The following is a 22,173-nucleotide window of genomic DNA, read 5'->3' on the forward strand; positions in this document are numbered from 1 at the left end:
CATCCCCAGGATGAGAATGGCAATTTTTGACACAAACATTTGTTTGTTTTGATCTTCCCCACTGATCCTGGCAATCCAGATCGAAGCGTTTGCATTGAAAAGAAAGGGAAAGTTCCAGCACCGCAGGCAGGCAGAGCAGTGCAAAGCGCCACCAGCCGAAGCGCGCCCGAACGGAAGCCGAAGCAACTGATGCCAGGATGTCGGCTCGCGCGCTAGAAGCCGTCAAGACAGTTGTTGTCGACGCTGAGGGGATTCAGTATAGTTTCGTTCGCAGGAGGTCGTGTATGACACGCCACAGTGTGTTGCGTCTTTCTCGGGGGCGTCAAATGGTTCAAACGCAACAGCAGAGGCGGTTAGACCGAGGTGTACGCGTCAGTTATACATCCGGACCGTTCGAAACGGTGTGTTGATTGGTGGCAACGAACGTGTGCTTTTTATTGCAACCGAGGGAAATAAAAAATCTTGCGGTATGTGACAAGTTACGTTGGGTAAGAAGGTGTAGGAAGTGTGAGGTTAATAGTTGGGATCAAATTTTTATGGCTGGCGTATAGATGCGGCAGGTGGTTTCGATTTCGTAAATGTTACGCAAACCGGAAGCACATATTCCTGTGGCGGACACATCTCCAGGAAGAAGGATCTTCGGTCCTAATGCTCCAAACTGAAGGTTCAGAAACTCCTTCGGCATCTATTACGCGTGGCAAAATGTAAAAGGATGTAAGCCAGCGCGAACCCAATTTGTTGCACTGCATATTGCAACGTATTGGTTGTTCGTGTATGTGTGTGAGTAACTGTAAGGCGTACACGCGTACAGAAGAATAATGATGTTTCCGTTTTCCCCCGGGGATCGGGTGTCCGGAAGTCGAGAAAAAAAGGGTTTCTGCAGCATAACGCAATCCATATAACTCCGCCGGGTGTGCTCGTTGGGGAAGTTGAAAGCTTAACAGGACACTTCTTCCTCCTCCTTCTCCCGTAACGTGCCGATGAGGTTCAGGCGGTCGCGTGCGTGCCAGTTGATCGTGAAAAGAATGGTCTTTCTGACCTTAGTGATGAAAAGCTTGTACCGAAATGACAGAAAACCGCAATGAACTCGCCGGAATCGGGTGACTATCTATCAAAAGCGATGAGCCCGGCTCACATACGCCCATCAATCAAACGGTAGTTGGTGATTTTTTTTCTAATTATTTTTTTGTTAACCAAAACCCCAGGAACCAGCATCGCAAGTGTTTACAGTAAAAGCTTCACCGAACCGGAAAGTGAAACAGTGGATCTTATGATATAGAACTGCTAGACTAACGAGTCCTCTATTGGATTTTTTTTGCTGATCGCGTGCGAAGTGTGAGGAGATTCAAAATCTCATTATAAAATTAACAAAAAACTGCTTGTACGTTCAAATTTTAGTCCGAAAGCAATCAAAAATTTCCCAGAAAAAAAAAGAATATTCTTGAGAACATTGCTAAATTCTTCATTTCATGCATAACCATATACACACTCGAACGTGGGTACATCAAATGAGTCAACATTTAAACTACTATTGTAGGCAGTTTTTGATCACGACTGAGTATTTGACTCATTAATGAGTATGTGTGAGATGGTGGGTATATCTGAAAAATTTCATCGCTTTGCTTGTTCACGAGTGTGTGTGTGTGGGAGCTAATGAATTGATTTGTCAATATTGAACCAGACAGTACTTAGAATCTCTACCCTTTTTGAAGCTGTTTCAGTAGAAAATGTAACTTTAAAAAGTGCATCCAGCTGATTGATTGTACTCGGTTTGCTAGACGTTTGATTGTGGATACTATAGAAAAGTATAACAGGCAAAAGGAGACATACAATGGCATCCGAAAAGTGCAACGGTTTCGCTTTGATACTTCTTCGGTTTTTCGATATTATTTTCACCATAGTTTTGTTTTTAAAGATGGATTAGATACATTTCAATGCTTGCAGCTATGACACAGTCACAATGACAAGAACAGGTGCTTAAGAAAAAAGTGTATTTGGTCAGTGAAAAGTGTGTGATGTGGTGAAGAGTTTAGAAAAAGAACAGCTATAATCCTCCAGTTAAAGGCCCAACGCTCGCTGCTTGGCCACCACTTGAGGATTGCTGTGATTGTCGGGTAAGTTAATGAGGTGAAAACACCGATCCATCTATCAATAAAACCACCCCTACACCAAAAAAATCATCAATCAAACGAAACGTGGCCCTTTTCCCAGCCAGCGAGAAAAATGGCGAAAATCATGACGTGTAATTAAATGCCTTCTTGGGCGTCTCAATCAGGTGTCGGTTTTATTAAAGCAATTCACCTTGCGGTCATTTACATTTCGTGCTGCGTCTTCGATGACGCTCACCTAGCAAAACACGGTGGCAGCACAAAAAGAAACCTTGGTGTCAAGTACATCTGCATCAACACGTGCGGTTGTTTTGCTCCGAAAGGGATAGCGCCGTAATGTATGCAATTTACTGTCGCGATGCGCTCGAAACGTATGCAACAACGCATCGCAACACGAGCTTGATTTGGTTGCCAGTTCTAGGAGAGGGAACAGGGAGTTTTCGGTTGGAAAGGGTGAGACGAACGGTGGGATAATTTATTATTTATTCAATTTGCTTGAAACGATGTTGGGATCGAAATCGAAAACAGGTAAAGCAATAAAAGCGACGATTCATGCATAATTCATTGCAAGACTTTTTCGTTTCGCTATGCAAATCAGTGCAGGCAGTAGCTTGGATTCGGTAAAGCAACAAACTTTCTATTGTTGTTATTAGTTTGCGCCACCAAAGGTGCGGCCAGTGTAATTAAGCTGAAATGGTGCAGCTCGGAAAAAAATCTGCTGGACGCATGTTAGTTTTCCCTTGTTTGCATTTTCTCCCATCGCCTGCCGTTCCCTTGAAAGGATGTTAGCACGGCATGAACTTCGTTCGGCAACCTGTTTGAACATGTGCGCACTTTCCCTAACTTTTTATTGGTTGCAAACGGATTTGCTGCACGGTTCGATTGGTTCTTGTAGCAGAAACGACTCATCACGAAACCTACGACGAATAGCACTGTTCCATGGTGCACTTCGAAATCAAATTACTGGCGGGATTGGTGAACTAATTTAAAATGGTGTTCAACACCAGAGTATGCTTTAATGCACTGAATTTCGGAGCAAACTGGACGGCAAACGGATTTGAAATTCTTTTGTCGTAGCTGCTTCAGGTTACTGTAACTTGGTCGCATGAAAAAATAGGATTTCGGGGGGTAGACACATATATCAAGATGATTAGAACACGAACTGTAAACACTATCCAGTGACGAGAACAAAGAGATAGACAGAAATCGCTATTTTTGGTGCATTTTGCAATTGAAGTTGTATAAACTTCAAAGTAGTATATACTTCAGTGAAATCTTGGTAACATTTAGTTTCTTCAAGATGAATTGTTTCTTTAAGCTCAACATACTCAACAACCTGAATTATCTAATGTGAATCTTCGAGAGACTGTTTTTAATAATATCATATTTAACGGTCAAACGATGCCATATTTCTATGGTTGCTGCTTTGAATACAACATAGCAACGAATTGACTCCATGAAAATCTCTCTAACTTCCTTGAAGATTTACCTTACCGAGACTTCATTGTATAGTTAAACCCCTCATAACGAAATCAACTTGTTCCAGTGAATCACTCATGTGGTGATTTAAACGGTATATACGAAACTTGTTTTATTATTAGTATGAGAAAGATAAGTATAGTTCACTATCGTTATTGAAAAGTGGTCTATTGGTTTAGTCTTTTATTTAATCTTTCCTAAATATATTGTTTTTCGAATGATCTACATTGATTTGAGTCTAAGAAGGTATTGTTGTTTCGCAGATAAACATTTCATGCTAGACTTGTCCAATTTCAGAGAAATAAGCCAATTTCATCATAATTGTACATTTTTTTGTAATTAATATTTTTCAGCAAAAATAAGGGATTAAAGATTTTGATTAATTCATTGGCATCAAATTGACAACCCACTTGTAGTCATAAGAATCTCCTCCAACAGACGATCATGTGCCACGAACGCTCATTATGCGAAATTATACTTGATTACAATTCGCTTCGAACCCACTCGTTACGATGTACGAGGTTGTGCGCTTAGCAAATATTGGATAGAATTGCGAACCGCAACGACCATCGTTAATCGTTTATCTCTGTATGGAATAGCCGGAGTCTCCTAGTAACAAACGGTTGTCAAATTATAAACGACAATACAGCTAAAAACAGTCGGTATAACTGTCGTTTACGAAATGTAAAATGCAAAAAATAAATCTAGTAGTTTGATTGAAAATCGTTTATAGCCTAATGACAGTCGTTAACCGTATCGACAGCTATTGAGTTGTCGTTAACTTGAAAACATTGTTTATTTAGGATTTTTTAAATTTATGATTGCGTGAACAAATAAAATTCGCAACTTAAATACTATAAAATAAATAAAAATAGCTAATTTTTTTAAGACCCATTTGGTTAAAGTTGGAAATCTATAAACATTTAAGGTTTCCAGCAACTGGAAACTGACCTTTCCTTCTCTCACAAACAAATGTTCATCTCAATCTCTTTGCGGTTGAGAGTCCCCTGCATTAATTATGATTTCGCACTATGTTTTGTTAATAAATCATACCGGCCATATCAACGAGGCAAGATTCACCATGCGGCAGATATTGGAGAAAAAAATACACATAACATACTATCTCTTCATTGACTTAAAAGCTGCATGTGATAGTATAGCCAGGATAAAATAATACGACGCTATGAGCTCTTTTGGAATTCCAGCCAAACTGATAAAGCTAGTTTGAATGACTATGACCAACGTCACTTGCCAAGTGAAGGTGGATGGAAATCCCTCAGGGTCTTTTGCTACCACCAAAGGTACTATCTCCTATTCAACTTCGAGCTAGAGAGGGCCATCCGGGACTGGAGAGTGGAGACTTCAGGAACCATCTTCTATAAGTCAACCCAGATCCTGGCATACGTTGATCATATAGTCATCATTGGTCTGCGGCTCTCCTATGTAGCAGAAGCCGACCGACGTAAGTCCCAAACTAACGTAGGCGTGACGTACAGATAGGTGAACGTACTTTTGAAGTCGTCCCAGAATTCACCTACGTCGGATCAAGGGTCAGTTCCGACAATAACATCGATGAGTTGCGTGCAAGGACGCTGGCTGCCAACCGTTCATTTTATAGTCTGAGATAGCAGTTCACCTCAAAAAACCTGTCGCGACGGACGAAGTTGCTACTATATAGCACCTATATAGTACCGGTACTCCCATACGCCTCTGAGCCATGGGCACTGTCCAAATCTGATTAAAACCTTCTGGCCGCGTTCGAGAGGATAATGCTCAGAAGGACTCGACCTCCCGACCTCGGAGTCGCTTATGCTTTATTGTACTTACTAAGCTTTTCGGGCCGATCCTAATGACTCCAGGTCACTGATCCCGGAGATGTATGGCGGATCAAGACTAAGCGACCGTGTAGGATGCGAGTAATTTCCATATTTAGCCTTAATTCTCGACTCACGGACTTCTTCAGATGCTCCATTCCGCCTTAAGATGATAGGTCAAAATGGTGTCTGGTGGTGTAGTTGTAGGACACTCATGCAACAGGAGAAGACCGCGTAGTAGTTGTAACGCTGGATGAAGAAAGTGGGCACATAGCCTACAGACAAGTGACTACGTAACGGGCACAACTTCGTACAACATATCATTCAACAATCGTTTCTTCTTCCACTTCTTCTTTGGCACAATAACTGTCGCTGATCAAGCCCTGCCTCTACCACTAGTGGGCTTGTCTTTTAGTGACATATGTTTTAACCATAGCAGGATAGTCTGTATGGGAAAAGGACTGCGTATAGAGGCATGATTCATTCGGGACTTGAACCCATGGCGAGTATGTTGTTAGTTTGAAATATGCAAATCCATAAATACACATTCATATATACACAAATACACACTAGACACACCGCAATTTAACTGGAAAACAAACTACTCTTAGCCTACTCCGATTGTTAATTTGACCATAAAACACTGCATTAGAGCAGATGTCTCCTTTTTTTAACCTTTGTTTATTTTGACGATTTTCATTCGCGATGCCACTCATTGTTTTGTTTTAATGCGAAAAGTGTAAACAAAGTTTTTTTTCCGTTTGTAAATGTTGCAAATGCCATATTTAATATTTTCAATACAAATTTAAGTAAAAATGTAATTCAGTTTGCGATAGATAAGTGATAAAGTATATTATCATATGACGGTACGCTAACCCGTAACATGTGGAGGCCAGTTCACAGGAGACGTTAATACTTCTATTATGTTGCCTATCAAACGTAATAATCTACTTGATCACGCTTGCGTTATTCTTAAGCTGCTTGATTTGGCAGTGCGTGCTAATGCGACTGTGCTATTCGGCTGAGGACTTTTGGGACGTCTGTTTGAGCAGAATAAAAGCTACCTTATCATGTTAACTACTTGGATGCTCTTGCTCAATTACATCAAGGATAGTAAAGAATACTCGAAATAATAATTATGATGGTGTGTTTTATGGCTCCTGCTCGTCTGTGTGACTTTTGCCAAACCATGGCCCAGCATAGCTCTTCAAACTTCAAGCACTGATCGACGGATTCGTGCTCACCTCATCAAGTTATCGAAGTAGGCCTTCCCTGATGCCTCCGCTAATTGTATCCCTTATACCAATCAAGCCCGATGGCGAGATGTATCCAAAACATGTCAAATGCAAAAAGGCAAGCGGAAACGCAAAACAAAAACATAACTCTGTATCTAACTAACAGCGTTGGCGACTTTCTTGGTATCTTCATATCTACTTTACACACACACAGGCAAATGCACACACACTCATGTAGTCTTTTTTGCGATATAACTTGAACGATACACAACGTTCCGCGGGAACGGAGCCCGACAAAATTGAATTCCATCGGAAAACGAAGGTCATCAATGCCAAAAAATGGGATTTATCGTAGATAACCTATCTGTTCCTTTTAGTTGGTATTCGTATTCGGATTGGGAGTTTGTGTGAGTGTGTTTTTTTGCGTGAGTGTAGAACTGTGTGGAAGTGAAAAGGTTAAAGAACTGGCAGATGGAACGATGCCGCTCCCGAGCTCCGGGTCAATCGTTCAACGTCCCCAGGCTATCGGGTAACTGTGCTACTTAACCTCACCAGCAGCCTGAGGCAATGCGTGTGAAATGATAACAGCAGCGGCAGCACTGGAGATACCGAGCGAAGGAGAAGAAGCGTGAGAGAAAAAATGACTCAAAATCCTTTACGCAGACCAATCTCGTGTCGTTGTGCTTTCGGTCTCCGTTGCCACAGTCCGCGTACGGTGAGATTCGCCCTTGTACCACCGTACGTCGGCCCACCTGTCCGGATGCGTTAAGCGAAAGCTCAGTGGGGTTTGATATGATTAACGCGGATAAAAGCTGCTGAAATAGCTGTTGGCAACCCGATTCGCCTCGCTCCGATTAACCCAGGGGCTGAGCATCCTCTTGTAAACTAATTAACGATTTACGCTATCTTGACCGCCCTCGCCTACAAAAGAGTGTGAAAAAGCTGCTAGCGTCAACGCCAAGCGTGGTTTGCCAAACGAACAAAGGATAAACAGCAGCTACACTTTGAAGAGAGATTCATACTCACACACAAGCATACAAAAAATGAAACAAAGCAAACGATATTGAATCAGTTGTTGTGCCAAAGAAGAAGAAGAAACGAAATTGAAAATGACGAGCCGGAGTTATCCCCCTCCTTTATTCGTTCGGTTTTCCATTAGGAAGCCGCTGCCGGAGGAAACCGCGTTGCTTGGATCGAAAATAATGAGCTATGGTAAAGGACGCTCTCCAAGGGGGCGAGCAACGTTTCTTCAAGTAAGCCATTCAACCTTTCGTCACACTCTAGCTCAATGGTCTCTAACCTGTGGTTCGAGGCGTTAACAGTTGTTACTAAACAACAATTTATGAAACAATTTTTGAAAAAGAAAACGTCATTACTATACATATCATAATTTTTTTCCCACAATGGATATTAAATTTTCTACAGGAATGTCTAGAATAAGATTTAGATATATTTTTGATCAAAAAATTAGAACTAAGCCTACAAAATGTATGCTCTCCATGGATGTGGGCCGCGGCTAATGTATATTCAAACCCAAGTGTTCTGCAATCCTAAAAAGGTTGGAGAGCACTGCTCTAGCACGCAATACGGCTCATTGCTGCGGGCAATTTCCGTCATGACGGGTTCTCTGGTTTCACGCTATGCGCCTCCAGTAGAATGAATACAACATTGAACGATGTTTGCTAACAATAAGTGATTATGCAACGTAAATGAACGGGGCCAGTAATAATTGCCCAGTCAGTGTGGCCCTCCTTTTGTCGAACTGATGAGCTTGCAATAGCGTTTTTTATTGATTACGCCTTTCAATAGCTGCAATCCAGGCGCTTATTGTAAACAAGCGATACGCATGATTTAATCTGATTAAATCGGTTTGGGTGCAGGCTTCCAGCAAATTGGACGCATATTCAACGCACCCCTGGTTGATAAAGGTTAGCTGAATCTTTTATCGAAATTAGCGCCTCGACCGACAATACAGTCATCAATACGTGTAAATAACCATCAATTTGTGCAACAGATGGAATTGTAGGCAGTAAGGCCTGCTTGATGAACCTTATTTAGCAAATAATTAATATTTTAAGAACGGGGGTTTGCCGTATGTCTTGCTTATTTTAAGGCGGCCACTCAGTGAGGCTTGGCAATACGTTTGAATTTATGGAACAGCGGTTTCCTAACACAAACTGATTGCATACTTCTAGGCGTAGTTTATACGATGAACAGCAAGTCGGTTTGCACAGTGCATGCACGGTGGATTAAAGAAACCAGGTGGTGGAATATAGAGCATATTGAAACAAACAAACAAGAATAATTGCAGTGTTATTTCGTGAATGTATTGTGTGCTTTTGATATATTTTACATTCATTGCTCAATATTTAAGTGGGGCATGGGCAATTAAAATGAAATTGATATTGTGATTTAATTGATTTTAAATCTCCTGAGATTCAAAATCATCAACTATATCGTAAATCATACTGATTTTTTCCTTAATAATCAAAACACATACAAAAACGCATTCAGTTACCAAGAAATCTATTCTATTTGCTATATTTTGTATGCGGAAACCAACCGGCACAGACTTAATCATTCACTCAAAACATGCGGCCTGGCCGGTTGGGGTTGTAGAGTTACAACATATTTTTGATTGAAAAAAATCTTGATAGGATTTTTAGAATTCTAATTTTACTAAGATATGTTATAAAACATTATTATGAACCTATAAGAAAATTTTCATTAAAATCTAACAAATAACTCAAAAGATATACGCTTTAACCCACGAAAAACATCACTCTTCCATACAAAATGTATGGCCTACCCGGGTAGGCGGTTGTACGGTTACGTACTGTTTTTTGGTTGTACACATGACGGTTAATCCACCTTGAGTGCACGTGAAAAAATTTACAGAATGCCTTTGAAAGCAAACTGTCATAATATTATATGAAATGAACCCCAACATCGACTTTCTCCGCAATTCAGCGCTCACTCACCTCGCATAATGAAATAAATTCATTATGACACTGATTTGTTTACTATTGGGAGAGTTTTTTTTGTACGCCCATGCAATCGTCGTACCATCCGCTAAACTGACACTAGTATCTCAAAGTATTCCAATTTAGCTCATTACCCAAGTACAAACACGCCAAGGAGGGGGAATAGAAGAAGTGTGGACGGGTCGAAAACCACACAGGTGCTATTTATTATACCAGCCACCACACATTACGATAAATCATGATAAAAATCTCACATACATTCCGAACGCGGAGATACCTCTAGTGAGGGAAATGTATGACAAAAAGAAAAACATACGAAGATACAGAAGGCACACAAGATTAATTATGGCACGGTTGCTATCTGCTCGCCAGGCCCTGTAAACTCCGTGACAGACTGATCTCCGATAGCTCCCCTGATGCCCGAGTCGCAAAATCCGTTTTACAACCACGACCAACTTGAAGTGTCACGGGAGATCGGTAGAGGTTAAGTTTAGGTGCGTAAATTATGGCGTATTGGCCTGCAAAAAAAAGAGAAAAAACAAGCCTAGTTCGCTCACCTTGCGTGTGCAAAGTTAAAGGCCCGTTTGGAAGAGCCAACACGAAAGCAAAAAAAAAAAAATGGATCGTACTTCTGGGACGTCCTATCGGGGAGGATATCTAGCACTTTTTCTGAACCTACTTGAAGTGCGAGGAGAACACCGGTGAACGTGAAGCATTCGCTTCCTACTCCGCTGCTCTTTTACTTCTGGCATGCTGTTGAACAACCTCCCACCGACGTAGCTGTTGCTAGGGAGCTGAATAACCGCCTTGTAAACCCATCGCAATCAGACCGGGTAGCTGGGGCGAATAATCGTCACAGAGGAAGGGGTTTTTGCTCAATGGTGTGCGATTGAAGCGCGACATATGGATATCAACATGCAAAGGCAGCACACGTTGGAACCACATTAACTCACACATACGCAGTGGGGTAAAGTCTGTAAAGCCCAAACATCGCACGCACATGATACTTTCCACCGGCTGTTACTAAGCCTCTTCCATCGAGCAAATGGATCCTCTTTGATAGGTCCGCGCGCGAGTGTCTATTTGGGCAGCTCTTTCCAAAGCGGCCTTTGTCTGGGGCTGGGAGCTTATCTCGCAGCATACAGCGAGAAATTCGTCCGGAAGATTATGGGCGACAACAGCACGGGCACGTAGCGCCCGTAGAGTTTGATTTGTCTGCGCTCATCGCAGTGCCTCCGCAGTTTCCCCCTTCGATGACGACGACGACCGCAATAAACGCGGATGGAGCCTGCAACTGAACAGAAGCCGAAATGATGCAGTTCGATCTAGCCCCGATAAAGAAAATTGGAAAGTGATGTCGTGTGTGGAAAGTAACGGAGAAATCCGCCCCCTAATCCAGAGAAGAGAAAACCCCATCCGATATTGCGGTGGGGGAAGCGGAACCATTTATTCGGTAGAAGTTTCGCTACATCCAGCGTAGGATCAATGGCACCGCCGAAAATCTTGGCAAAATCCCCAGACTCCCAGCCAGCGCTCTGTCATCCTTTGCTAAGTTCCGCGATATCCACAAATGAGTCAGATTTACGGACACCCCGGGCAGGTTGGGTGCACATTCTTGTTGTATAATTTGAGCTACACCGAGCAACTAACCCCAAACTCCGATGACACAACACAAAACCCCCAGTTAGGGGGAAGCCGTTTTTGTCCCGGCTCAAGCTAGTTGCCCTTTGCCTGGGCAAATGTGGTCCCTCCCGGCCAGGAAACGTATAACCCCACCAGGCAAGTGTTTAAAAATGAAAAGTTTTCCGCTTTCAGCCTTAAGATACTGGTCGGGATGTAAGTGTGTACACAGTTGGCGTTGGGGATGGAGACAAACGCCCGAAGGAGCCGAGGTCGAGATTAAATTGGACTTGAAAGGCTATCCTTCGCCTATTTTATGTTATTTGCTTTTTTGTGGTTATTGCTGGGAATTGAGGCTAGGGACCACAAACAAGTGTGATAAGCATCTAGTTTTTAGCAAATTAAGACATCCTTGCGGTTCTTCGTTGCCAGACCGATTTGTTCATTAGAAGAGTATGCAGTGTTTTGGGGTTATGTGTCCGGTAGACCACAACCGCATCCATTCGCATTTTTTGAGGTGCGTAGGCGGAAAACATACGTCATGCACACTTCACCGCTGCTGTGGGGCAAGTCACTACAAACAGAAGCGAACGGTATGTATAGTGTCGTCGACAAAAAGGACGCCATTAAATGGGTGCTCGAGTCGATCCCTTTTTCCCGCCTTGGCAGGCTTTAGTACGCATGCATGTGTGTGTATGTGTCGGGTGCCACTACTACAAGGACAGAATCCATTTCGTTTTATTTATTAGCATCGTTCCGTTGGATGCCACTCTGATACCGATAGTCTGTGGCTTTCCCGCGGGACCGGAAGGGACGGGGAAGAATCTTTCCGACATTAACCCGATACCAAGGCAAGACAAAGTGATGAGAGGCATTAAGCCTTTCGGCCACCTTGCACGGCATCCGTACTGAGAGTTTTTTTTCTGCAGTGTGAAAGGGATACGGAGTTAGGGAAGGCTTGTATTCTTCATCCGACAATGGAGGCTGATAAGATAGAAAGTAGGAGGAAGATGGGTGCCGAGGGAGGAGACAACATTCTAGTGATAGTAAAACTTTTCTTTTCACCACATCTCACACCACTACCGCCAGCGGGCATGCTCCTCTGTTCAAGATGGTTAGGAAATATAGGAGGACTAGGCCATTTTCGCCCAGGAAACCTTTGATGACTTCATGGAGGTAGGTGTTCTTGCGTGCTGTTTGTTCTAGAGCTGCTCTGCTCACCACCGGGCACACAGACGTATACAAACGCCTGACTAATAATCTAGATAGCAGGAAAGCTACTAAAGTACACGCATTATCCTCCGGTTGGAAATAAAACAAATATATTGGGGCGAGCGGTACCCCTTTTCCCGTCCGGGGGTTTCTCTGCCAAGACAATTGAGATATGACACGGGTGACGGCACATGGCGGGCTGCTACCGCTAGAACCTGCAACGCCAACAATACCGGGGTAATTCTACCACAATTCTAATCGGAACATTAATCAATTAGCTATTAAATTCTTGAGTAGCTACCAAGCGTAGTATTTCCCGACGGAGACAAGATAAATCGACGATCTTGGCAATGCCGACATCTGTTATGCGACGGTTGTCAGGTTTGGGGGCTCATTGAAGGTCCTTGGGGGACCTTGGAGCTCGGTGCTCGGGTTTTAAAATCGAAAAATTTCATCCCGGTACGAACAAAGTCAATAAAATTTTCAGCCATTAACTTCATTGTCATGTACCGGGTACATTCTGCGTCTTTCGTGTTGTTGGGCTTGCTGGCTTAGTTAGGAATATGCGCGAAGACGACACTCTTTGCTCAATCGTTCAACAGAGTACGGTATAGGGTGATACAGGTAGACTTCAGTTGACTTGGCTACATCAAACCACGCGAGTCGCTCACCAGGAAATGGTTAAAATTCTTCCCAACCGTTCAATCTCGATTGCCCCTGTAGTCGGTTTGCACACTCTCTATCTTATTTCGAGATAAATTTAATTCATCCCACTCTGTACGTGAATTACTCAACTAGGATCCCTCACTAACTTATCTGTGTCCAAGCGATCAATTACGCCACGCGATTCGCAGGTTTTTATTCGTTGCGTGGCCTGTCCTATCGCAAACTGTGACGCGAGCAGAACTGTAACTGAAACTGTCATTTGCTTTTGTGCGGAGCCAGCGAGAAGCGATTGACAAAGTGATGCGTACTTTTGTTAGTGAGTTGCCGCCTGAAGATGCTAATTGTGGTAGACTTTAGGGATAGATAACAAAACACCAAGCTTTCTCCGCGGCGATCCCCCGACGTAAGGTTCGATTAGGGCGCACGTCCATTTTGCTGAGAAATTAGCCTCGCTGTTTCTAATGACACCATCTTGAATGTACTGGTTTACTTTGTATGTTTTACTTTCAGCTTTTCCATTGAGTTAGTTGCTGCTGAACGGCGGACATTTCGTTTCGAGAAATCAGAGCGAAAGAAAGAGAAGGGGTGTCCGCCCAGCCTATTCAGTCTGAGAATGACCGACGGCCCGTTCGTGTACGGTATCGAGCTGAGGGATCCACCGACGGCCCCAACCGAACTCACCCAGTACGACCTGTTGTTCGGTCCGGGCAGTCTCCTCTACCGTCCGCCCAACAGCATGGCCGGCGACTACGGTGACGAGCTGTACGGTACCAACCTGTCGCTTGCGCTTGGCGAGCTGCTCCGAGACAACATTTCCGCCACTGTGGTCGGCACCCACAACCTGTCCGGGAACGGGCGCAGTGCGGCCGGTAATCTGCCGCCAGCCACCGGAACGGGCACGGCCGGTTCGCGCGGCGGCGACGGCACGTTCCAGAATCAGCTCATCATCCCCCTGTACGCCATTATCTTCTTGCTGTCGGTCGTCGGCAATCTGCTGGTAATTTTAACGCTCGCCCAAAACAAACGGATGCGCACGGTCACCAACGTATATCTGCTGAATCTGGTAGGGACGCAGCACTAGCAGCACCGGAGCAAACGCATCGTAAACGTTACTGACACTTCGCATTTTCGTGTTTTTTGTTTTTGTTTCTTGGGAAAAACGCAGGCAATTTCCGATCTGCTGCTCGGTGTCTTCTGCATGCCGTTTACACTCGCCGGCCAGGTGCTGCGGAGGTTCGTCTTCGGTAGCGTCATGTGCAAATTAATACCATATTTCCAAGGTAAGATAATGTCGCCGCCACTCAGGCGCAGATTCCATTAGTGTGTTTCTTTTATTCATAAGTATGTAAGCGTACTATTCGCCATCACATCCGAGCACCCCATCCCCACCCACAAGGGACGCAAGATATCGAAGTCATTTCCACTGTTCGCCCAATACGTTCTGCGCTGCGCCGGAAACCTATGCAACCTGCCGTATCGCCAAAGCCTTTTTAAAGGGACAAGGTGCCTCTTGCCTACGTTATGGACGTGCTTTTGAAGGTGCTCGATTCCGTCGCCGTTTTCTGGCTGTTGATTAGCCGTCAGCACGTCGGATGGTGGAGCGGAAGCGAAGCAACGCAATATTCTCTACGCGCTCCCTCAGTGCTTTTTCTGGAGGGGTGATGAAGATAAATTGAAGACGATGGTAATGTAAGGGGAAAGAGGACAAACAATGCTACCAGAAAGCTTACGTTAAACACAAATTTGGCTGATTGAGTGGATTCGGGGTATGCGAGACTGGGAATGTTCTGCGCCTCGGAAATTGCCCCGGTGCAACTAAGCTCGGGGCCCAATTACCAGCCCGTACACGACTCGCACTTACTTAGCTTATCGCTGACGAACTTCCTACTCGTCCCCGTGCTGTGCATTGGGGCGTGAGTGGCTCATTAAGAATTTATTATGCAATCGCTGATGAAGGTATAATCCACAGATTGAGCGCTTAAAAGATTGACTGGCGGGGTTTTTTTTAAGTGTACGGGCTGCCGAGCTATATATTTTGCGTTCTCATTACCATGTGGTTGGTGCTAGGTGAGAAAGAACAATGTCGCATTCCCATTCTGCCAAACACTCAGGGTAATTTGGTGACATGTGCACCGGTGTTCGGGTTCCTGCAGAGTTTTTTTTTGTCCACTCAGATCTAGTTCAGATCTTAGGTGAATCGACCTTCGCAGTTAGGCACAGCTGTTAAATGAAAGGCGAAACTTCAATATTGATATATGGTAAAAGGTTTGACTGTAATCGAGCTGCTCATTTTAACCGAAAAGAATGAGGTCTAAAAGACTCAATTTTGTTGTGAGCCAATCAGGGACAAAAAATCTTTCTTCTTTATCTGAGACAGCTGTGTCACTCTTCCCCCTACTATTGTCCCTACTTCATGCAATAATACGGCAATATGAACTTCGGGAAAGTATGCCCCACCTTGCATAAATTAGTTTATAAAATATTTCAACGAATGCATTATGTACATTTTATTGGATTGTGAGGCACATTTTATTTTAGCCGATCTCGTGGTACAGTCGTCAACTCGTACGACTTAACAACATGCCCGTCATAAGTTCAAGCCCCAAATAGACCGTGTCGCCATACGTAGGTCTGACTATCCTGCTATGAGGGGTTATCCAAAAGTCGCTGAAAACCATTCCGATAAGTGGTACAGGCAGGCCTTGACCGATAACGGTTGTTGTGCCAAAAAGAAGAAGACATTTTATACTAATTGTATATTTTATATTTTATATTTTATATTTATATTCATAATATTTATTATTTTTTTATATTTATATAGTATATTATATTTGATGTATATTTTACACTAAGCTGTGACTAACTTTAGGCTGTTTATACTGGTTCTCGCACAGCTTGACATGTTTTACCTTGTCTTATGTTTTATCTAGGTATTATTTTGTTGAGTATGGGCATGCTCCAATCCAATAACAACGTTGGCCATAAAATTGAGCAGCCACCTCATCTGGTTTACTCCTACGGTCACCATTTTTGTTGGTAGCCACCTGAACAAAGAATCATTGTTTGGCGAACATTTTTAAAACAAAAGCTGTGTGAGTGTGTAATCTGAGGTGATATTGTATCAAGCCCCGAGAGGAGAGCGAAGAAAGTATGGTTTTGAAATAGTAATCTCATAAAAATACCCGTATTACATCTGACATGATCATAAGCGTGTTCAAGGTAGTTACAACAAAGCATAATAAAAAAAAACACAAAAACAGCAAAAAAAGGTAACACATTTATTAGTGTTATGGTTTTGCTGTAACATGCAAGACCCATACGGTAGATGACACTAGCAGCCAACGAGGCAAGCACACGGCAATCGTGATCGAAACATTGTGGCGAATCCAACAACAACAAAATCCAACAAACAAACCCCATTTTTGTCCCCTTGTTGCTGTTTCCCCCACATACTCGCGCTAAGTAAATAAAGCTGTATCCATTTGCACTACCTGTCCCGCACCATGCTACCATCGCGCAATAGGCACGTACTGTATGACAGCGCGATGATGTACCATTTTCCGCAATCCGCACTCCGAACTCCGGTGCTCAAATCTCCCACGCACTTTACGGACTTCCAGCCCGCGCATCGTGGGAGCAAACAGAGCCCGCCGCTCCCGAGGCACTTTGGGCGATTGCAAATCGACATTAATGTGCAATAAAAGTGTGCAGTGATGCTGTGCTATGTGTGCTACACCCACCAGTCTGTTTGCTTTGTTCGGTGGATAGGTCGCTAGACCGGACGTTTATCGTCCGGTTCAGCAGATTGCATACAACGGATCAAACGGAATTGTACGGTAGATTGAACTCGTGACGCGTGTTTTGCAACTGCTGGATGGAAGGAATACACAAAATGGAAGTTCCCGACGGTATTAAAAGCTAGATGGTTATTTTCCTTCGTTATGTGAAAATACGGAATTCGGAAATAGTCAATATAGTTTAAAGTTCAATGAAAGAGATGTTTAGCTTAGTCATACAGAACTGGTTGTTTTACCCTTTTTCACCTAACCTGTTTTCACGAACAGAACGGTTCTTCGAACCAATCCATGAGAATAGATCGTTGTCAACTACGTCTACATTCAAACACGACCAAAATAGTAAGTACATATTCTCTTATCAATAAAATAAATGCTGCATTCTATCCTCATAAACCAAATGCGTCGCGCGGCGATGAATAAACGATGCGCTGCAATGAAAAATGTGTAGCTACTGCTAAAACTAAACGTATTTGAAAATGATCCGAACGTAGAACGATTGCAACGATGCGAACGTATTTTGACAACGATTTATTCTCATGGATTGCGATCCATAGCAACCGGATTAAGATTCAAAGGAAAGAGATAACAGGTGTAACACATTATGTTGCTCGTTCGGAGAACAAGATTGTAGCTACCAAATGTCCTCCGCTAGATTGTGTATTTTTTGAATGACGTAGCTCTTTAAAGTAAAATATAACCTTCAAACATAAGGCTGAAAGTTCAAAGGTCGCAGCAGAAATCAACAGCGTGCACCGGCATGTAGCAACAACTAGCAAAACGCGTCTTTTCCAAAGCGAATGTCTACATTAGAAATCTTTCATCAAACACGACGAACTTTCGCTAATGCCATCGCAAACTGTCGTTCGCTGTCGAGCATCGATTTCGCGCTTTCTACGTGGGCGTCGGCACCGATAGCTTGACTATTCATTTGTGAGCTACCCGCACACCTGCGTAGCATGAGAACTTGTGCCACGGCAACAGTAAACTTTAAACATATTATTGTAAGCACAAGGTTCTTGGTTAAGAAGTTGCACAATGCTTCTTAAAAAAACGTAGCCCAGAGAGCCTCTGTAAAGAATACAAAGTGCCAGAAGTTCATGAAGTGGAAGAGGCGGTTGGTTGTTTACTGTGGCCCATCCTGTCGTGGAACGTTGCGGAGCACAAAATGCATGGAAACCTACAGGATATCCACATAAAGAGGCCTTGGAATTCTGGCATTCCCGGCGGAACCTTCGTCACAGAAACGCCGTCGGAAGAACAAAGGAGGCCGCATCAGCAATACGTTGAAGCGCGTACACCATTCCAACCTTTCCCCAAGGGGGATGGGGGAGCTGGCTGAGATGGGATGGTTTAAGCATTTTCATTTCCTTTACGTCTCAGTCCAATACCCAATCCCGATGTGCCCCGTGCCCAACTCTCCCGAGCGATGAAAAGGAAACGGCAGGAAAGAAATCATTTGTATCCGACGTCTTAGGTGAAAAGTGGTATCACGGAGGCCTCCATGGGGTTTTTTTTCGATGGAAAAAACGGCATACCATTAGCCATACTGGCAGGCACCGTACCGACAGTAACGTCTGACGAAACCTGACGTCCTGAAGTCAAGATGTGAATCGAGAATTGGCAGCTGGTGGGGAGAAAAAGAAAGAGAATAACAAAAAAAAAAATAAAAAACATTTGTCAGCTCGTCAGCGGAGGTGTCAGATTTTGGTTGATGCCATTTTTCCTCTAGTTATTACGGAGGCTGTAACGTGTGTTCGCAATGTGCTTCCGGTTTCCGGTTCTGGCTGTGTCTGTGTCCACTTGAAAAGAAAAAAACAACAACTTGCACCGGTTTAAGTATGGCGCCGATATTTATTGGGAATTTGAGCGTATGCTCCCGTCGCGTTGGATGTAGTAGCGATCAGTGAGTGATTTACAATCCGAGTTGGAACGATAGCTCGATTTTCTTTTTTTTCAATTCAACGCTAACGCTGCGCAGGTGGCTAGATGGTAAATGGTACAAAAGCATTCCTGCCGGGGCGTCAGATGGATGCACGCTGTCGATTAACCAAACAGTGTTTTGTTGTACTTCCGGTTTGGCAGAGAGCAATTCAACATCAGCGTTGGAGCTGGAGAGACGTTTCATTTGCTCCCGGGCTGTGTGCTGTATCCAACCGACAACATGAAAGCCCACGCTTGCTTCCTGCTCCACTGCAGGAAATTGAACTCCGGCACAACAGCTGTTCGGATGATTCAACATCCCGTGGGGAAAGGGCGAGGAGAGGGGGGAGGGGGCTGGCATTAGCTCAAAACTAGTCCGATTTACCTCATGGCGGATATCCGCTAGCGGAAGGGTTGGAGCCGAACGGATGTAAACAGTGTTGCCATGTAAACCGGAACAAACCTTTTAATTTATGTAGGCAGCGTTTGCGTTTGCCGCACAGCTAATCGTGCGCCTGGATGTATGCATCCCGCCTATGAGAGATTGCTTTATTAACCGTGATAGTAAACGTCAGTGTGGTTTGGCCAACACAACCAGCCAGGTGTCTGTGGGTTTGGGTTTACCTTCCGATTACTCGACACTTGACATTGTACCTTCCTTCATCAGACGGTAAAATTATCCCAAACTTGTCACGGACACACAACGGAATATTCCCGAGCTACACATCTTCTTCCCCATCTTCTTCCTCTTTCTTCACAGCCGTCTCGGTGTCGGTGGCGGTCTGGACGTTGGTGGCGATCTCGCTTGAGCGCTACTTTGCCATCTGTCGGCCGCTGTCATCCCGCCGGTGGCAGACCCAGTTTCATGCTTACAAAATGATCGGCCTGGTGTGGACGGTCAGTTTTCTCGCGAACTCACCGCTCGGGTACGTGCAGCGACTGCTGCCAGTCGGCCGCAGCACCGGCCAGATGAAGTGCCGGGAAGAGTGGCCCAGCCCGGCTTGGGAAAAGGCGTACGTGCTGTTTCACGACGTCGGGCTGCTGTTTCTGCCCCTGCTCACCATGGGATTCGCCTACTCGATGATCGTCTCGAAGCTGTGGCGCGGACTCCGACACGAGATCAAACATTCTTCGCTGTACCAGCAGACGAGCCGGCAGCACGGTACGGGCGGCCAGGGCAGCAGCGTCGGGGGAGCTCCCACTGGTGCCGCGGCTGGCAGTGTGGGGACTGCCAGTGGGGAGCAGCACTGCACAGGCGATACGGGCAAGCCACCGAAGCCGCCCGGTGGTAAGCGGCACGAGCCGGGGTTCGTGCTAACGTCCAGCCTGAAGAAGGCACCGTTCAAATCGTGTACAGCGGTCGTTAACTTTGCCAGCAACAACAACACGATCAACAAAAGCAACTTCAGCGGTGCTGGAAGCGGCAGCTCGAGCAATGGTGCCGGTAGCAGCGGCTCGAGCAATGGCAGCAACGGTGGTGGATGCAACGGTTCCGGGGCGGACCAGCGAACGCACTACTGTGGTGGGGCCGGATGCGAAACCAGGCCCGGAAGACTTCGAGGTTTTCGCCATTTCTTCGCCAAGGTAAGGACGGGTGTTGCTGGGGTGGGTGTTGCGAGGAAGGAGGGGGGGGGGGGGGTGATGTTGATGGGCGTTACGAGCCTGCCTGAGTTAAATAATAGTTGGAAAGCACTATTTACGAGACGAAACACGCATTCCGAAGGTGCCAAGATAGGGCGTCATCGTGAAAGTTTGCTCTGCACGGCAGAAACTTGCTGCCGCAGGCGGAGCAGGCAGCCTATCAGCTATTAATGCTTGTTACGGGAGCACAAGTTTGACGATAACTTTATTTCAATCAGCGCACACCAGCAGCTAGGAGACGCGAACTCAATGGGCCCGCTTGTAAAGTTTGCGCCGAAGCTGGTTCGCTCCTCCGTATGGGAAGGGTTGCCAGCTGCTGGAGCAAATAGCTTTCGGGTGTGCTAAGAAGCCGTCTTTACACACCGATCATCATACACACACACACACACACACACACACGAAACTCACTGTATCACTACTGTCTCCAGCAGCACCACCAGCACGTTGGACTCTGTCGGAATCAGCGCTACCAGCGCAGCAGCACCGCCGCCGCGCCGGAAGGTCTGCCCGAGCTGGCCGAGACGAAGTTCGACGAAAGTGCGTCGGTCGGGCAGCAGCACCCGTACCACCACTGCCACTGTCATCATGCGCACGGATATCATCATCACCATCATCGGCTGCCGACCAGCACCATCGTGAAGAGTACGCAGCAGGACGCCAAGCACGAGATCGTGCTCGGTACGGGCGAACCAGGACCGGGGCTCGAACCAGCCGGTGACGCAGTGCTGCTTCCTGGCGCACCGACGGGTAGTGCTGCCACCGCACCAGAAACCGGCCAGGGGGACTGTGACCCGTCCGCTCTCAACTCGGATCCGGCCTATCAGTTCTCCCGGCATGCGATCCGCTCCACCTACATGGACAAGAGCATCGAGGCTAAGAAGAAAGTAAGTCGGCCACGGCCCCTTGCAGGTTAAAATCAATATACCCAGCTCCAATTTGTTGGTACCGTGTCGCTGGCGGGAAAGGTTCATTTGTCAACTTCAGCTCGGAATAATGTTACGAAACTCAAGCAAGAACGCACGAGTATGTGTGTGTACTAATACTCATTGGTCGATGGTAGATGCCTTGAGGTTACATTCCAGTTGTGTTGGTACACGAACCCCCCCCCCCCCCACCCACACACACACACACACACACACACACACACACACACACAGAAAGAAAGATCTGGTTAGTATCATCATTGAAGGAATGTTTTGTCTTCCTCTCCTTCTCGTCCTCGCCGGCCGCATCTGTATTACATTCCGGTTGTTTCATCCATTGAACACGACAAATCAATCGATGGGCCCTTCGCCTCTGCACACCACGCCGCTGCAGGTCATACGGATGCTGTTCGTGATAATCGTCGAGTTCTTTGTTTGTTGGGCACCGCTACACATTCTCAACACGGTAGGTGAATTAATTTTCAATCTCAGTCTCACACAAACGCGTAGCCCAACACTCCGCTGGCGCCATTTTGCACACACTTGTCGTACGACCGCTAATGAGCGTTTTGGGGGTCTGCCTGAAGCGTCTGAGGCAAATTGAATTACCGCTCCGCTTCCGACAACATTAGCACCATACCACACACACACACACACACACACACACACACACACACACACACACACACACACACACACACACACACACACACACACACACACACACACACACACACACACACACACACACACACACACACACACACACACACA

General features: G+C 45.2%; 1 protein-coding gene across 7 annotated transcripts in view; it reads left to right on the forward strand.

Moving 5' to 3' along the window:
• Positions 1-22,173, forward strand: part of LOC120948811 (gastrin/cholecystokinin type B receptor-like) — a 38,855-nt gene that overhangs the window by 11,489 nt on the left and 5,193 nt on the right. For 4 of the 7 annotated variants that reach the window (XM_040365561.2, XM_040365570.2, XM_040365619.2 and 1 more), the window contains exons 2-6: positions 13,629-14,181; positions 14,284-14,398; positions 19,596-20,419; positions 20,905-21,360; positions 21,794-21,865. In XM_040365561.2, the coding sequence (XP_040221495.2) occupies positions 13,629-14,181; positions 14,284-14,398; positions 19,596-20,419; positions 20,905-21,360; positions 21,794-21,865 (2,020 nt within the window). Of the gene's footprint in view, positions 1-119; positions 468-1,915; positions 2,115-13,628; positions 14,182-14,283; positions 14,399-19,595; positions 20,420-20,904; positions 21,361-21,793; positions 21,866-22,173 lie in introns of those variants that run through there. The other 3 variants (XM_040365580.2, XM_040365587.2, XM_040365550.2) reach the window with 3 other exon arrangements.

Source organism: Anopheles coluzzii, chromosome X (genome assembly GCF_943734685.1).
Source record: "Anopheles coluzzii chromosome X, AcolN3, whole genome shotgun sequence".
Taxonomy (NCBI): Eukaryota; Metazoa; Arthropoda; class Insecta; order Diptera; family Culicidae; genus Anopheles; species Anopheles coluzzii.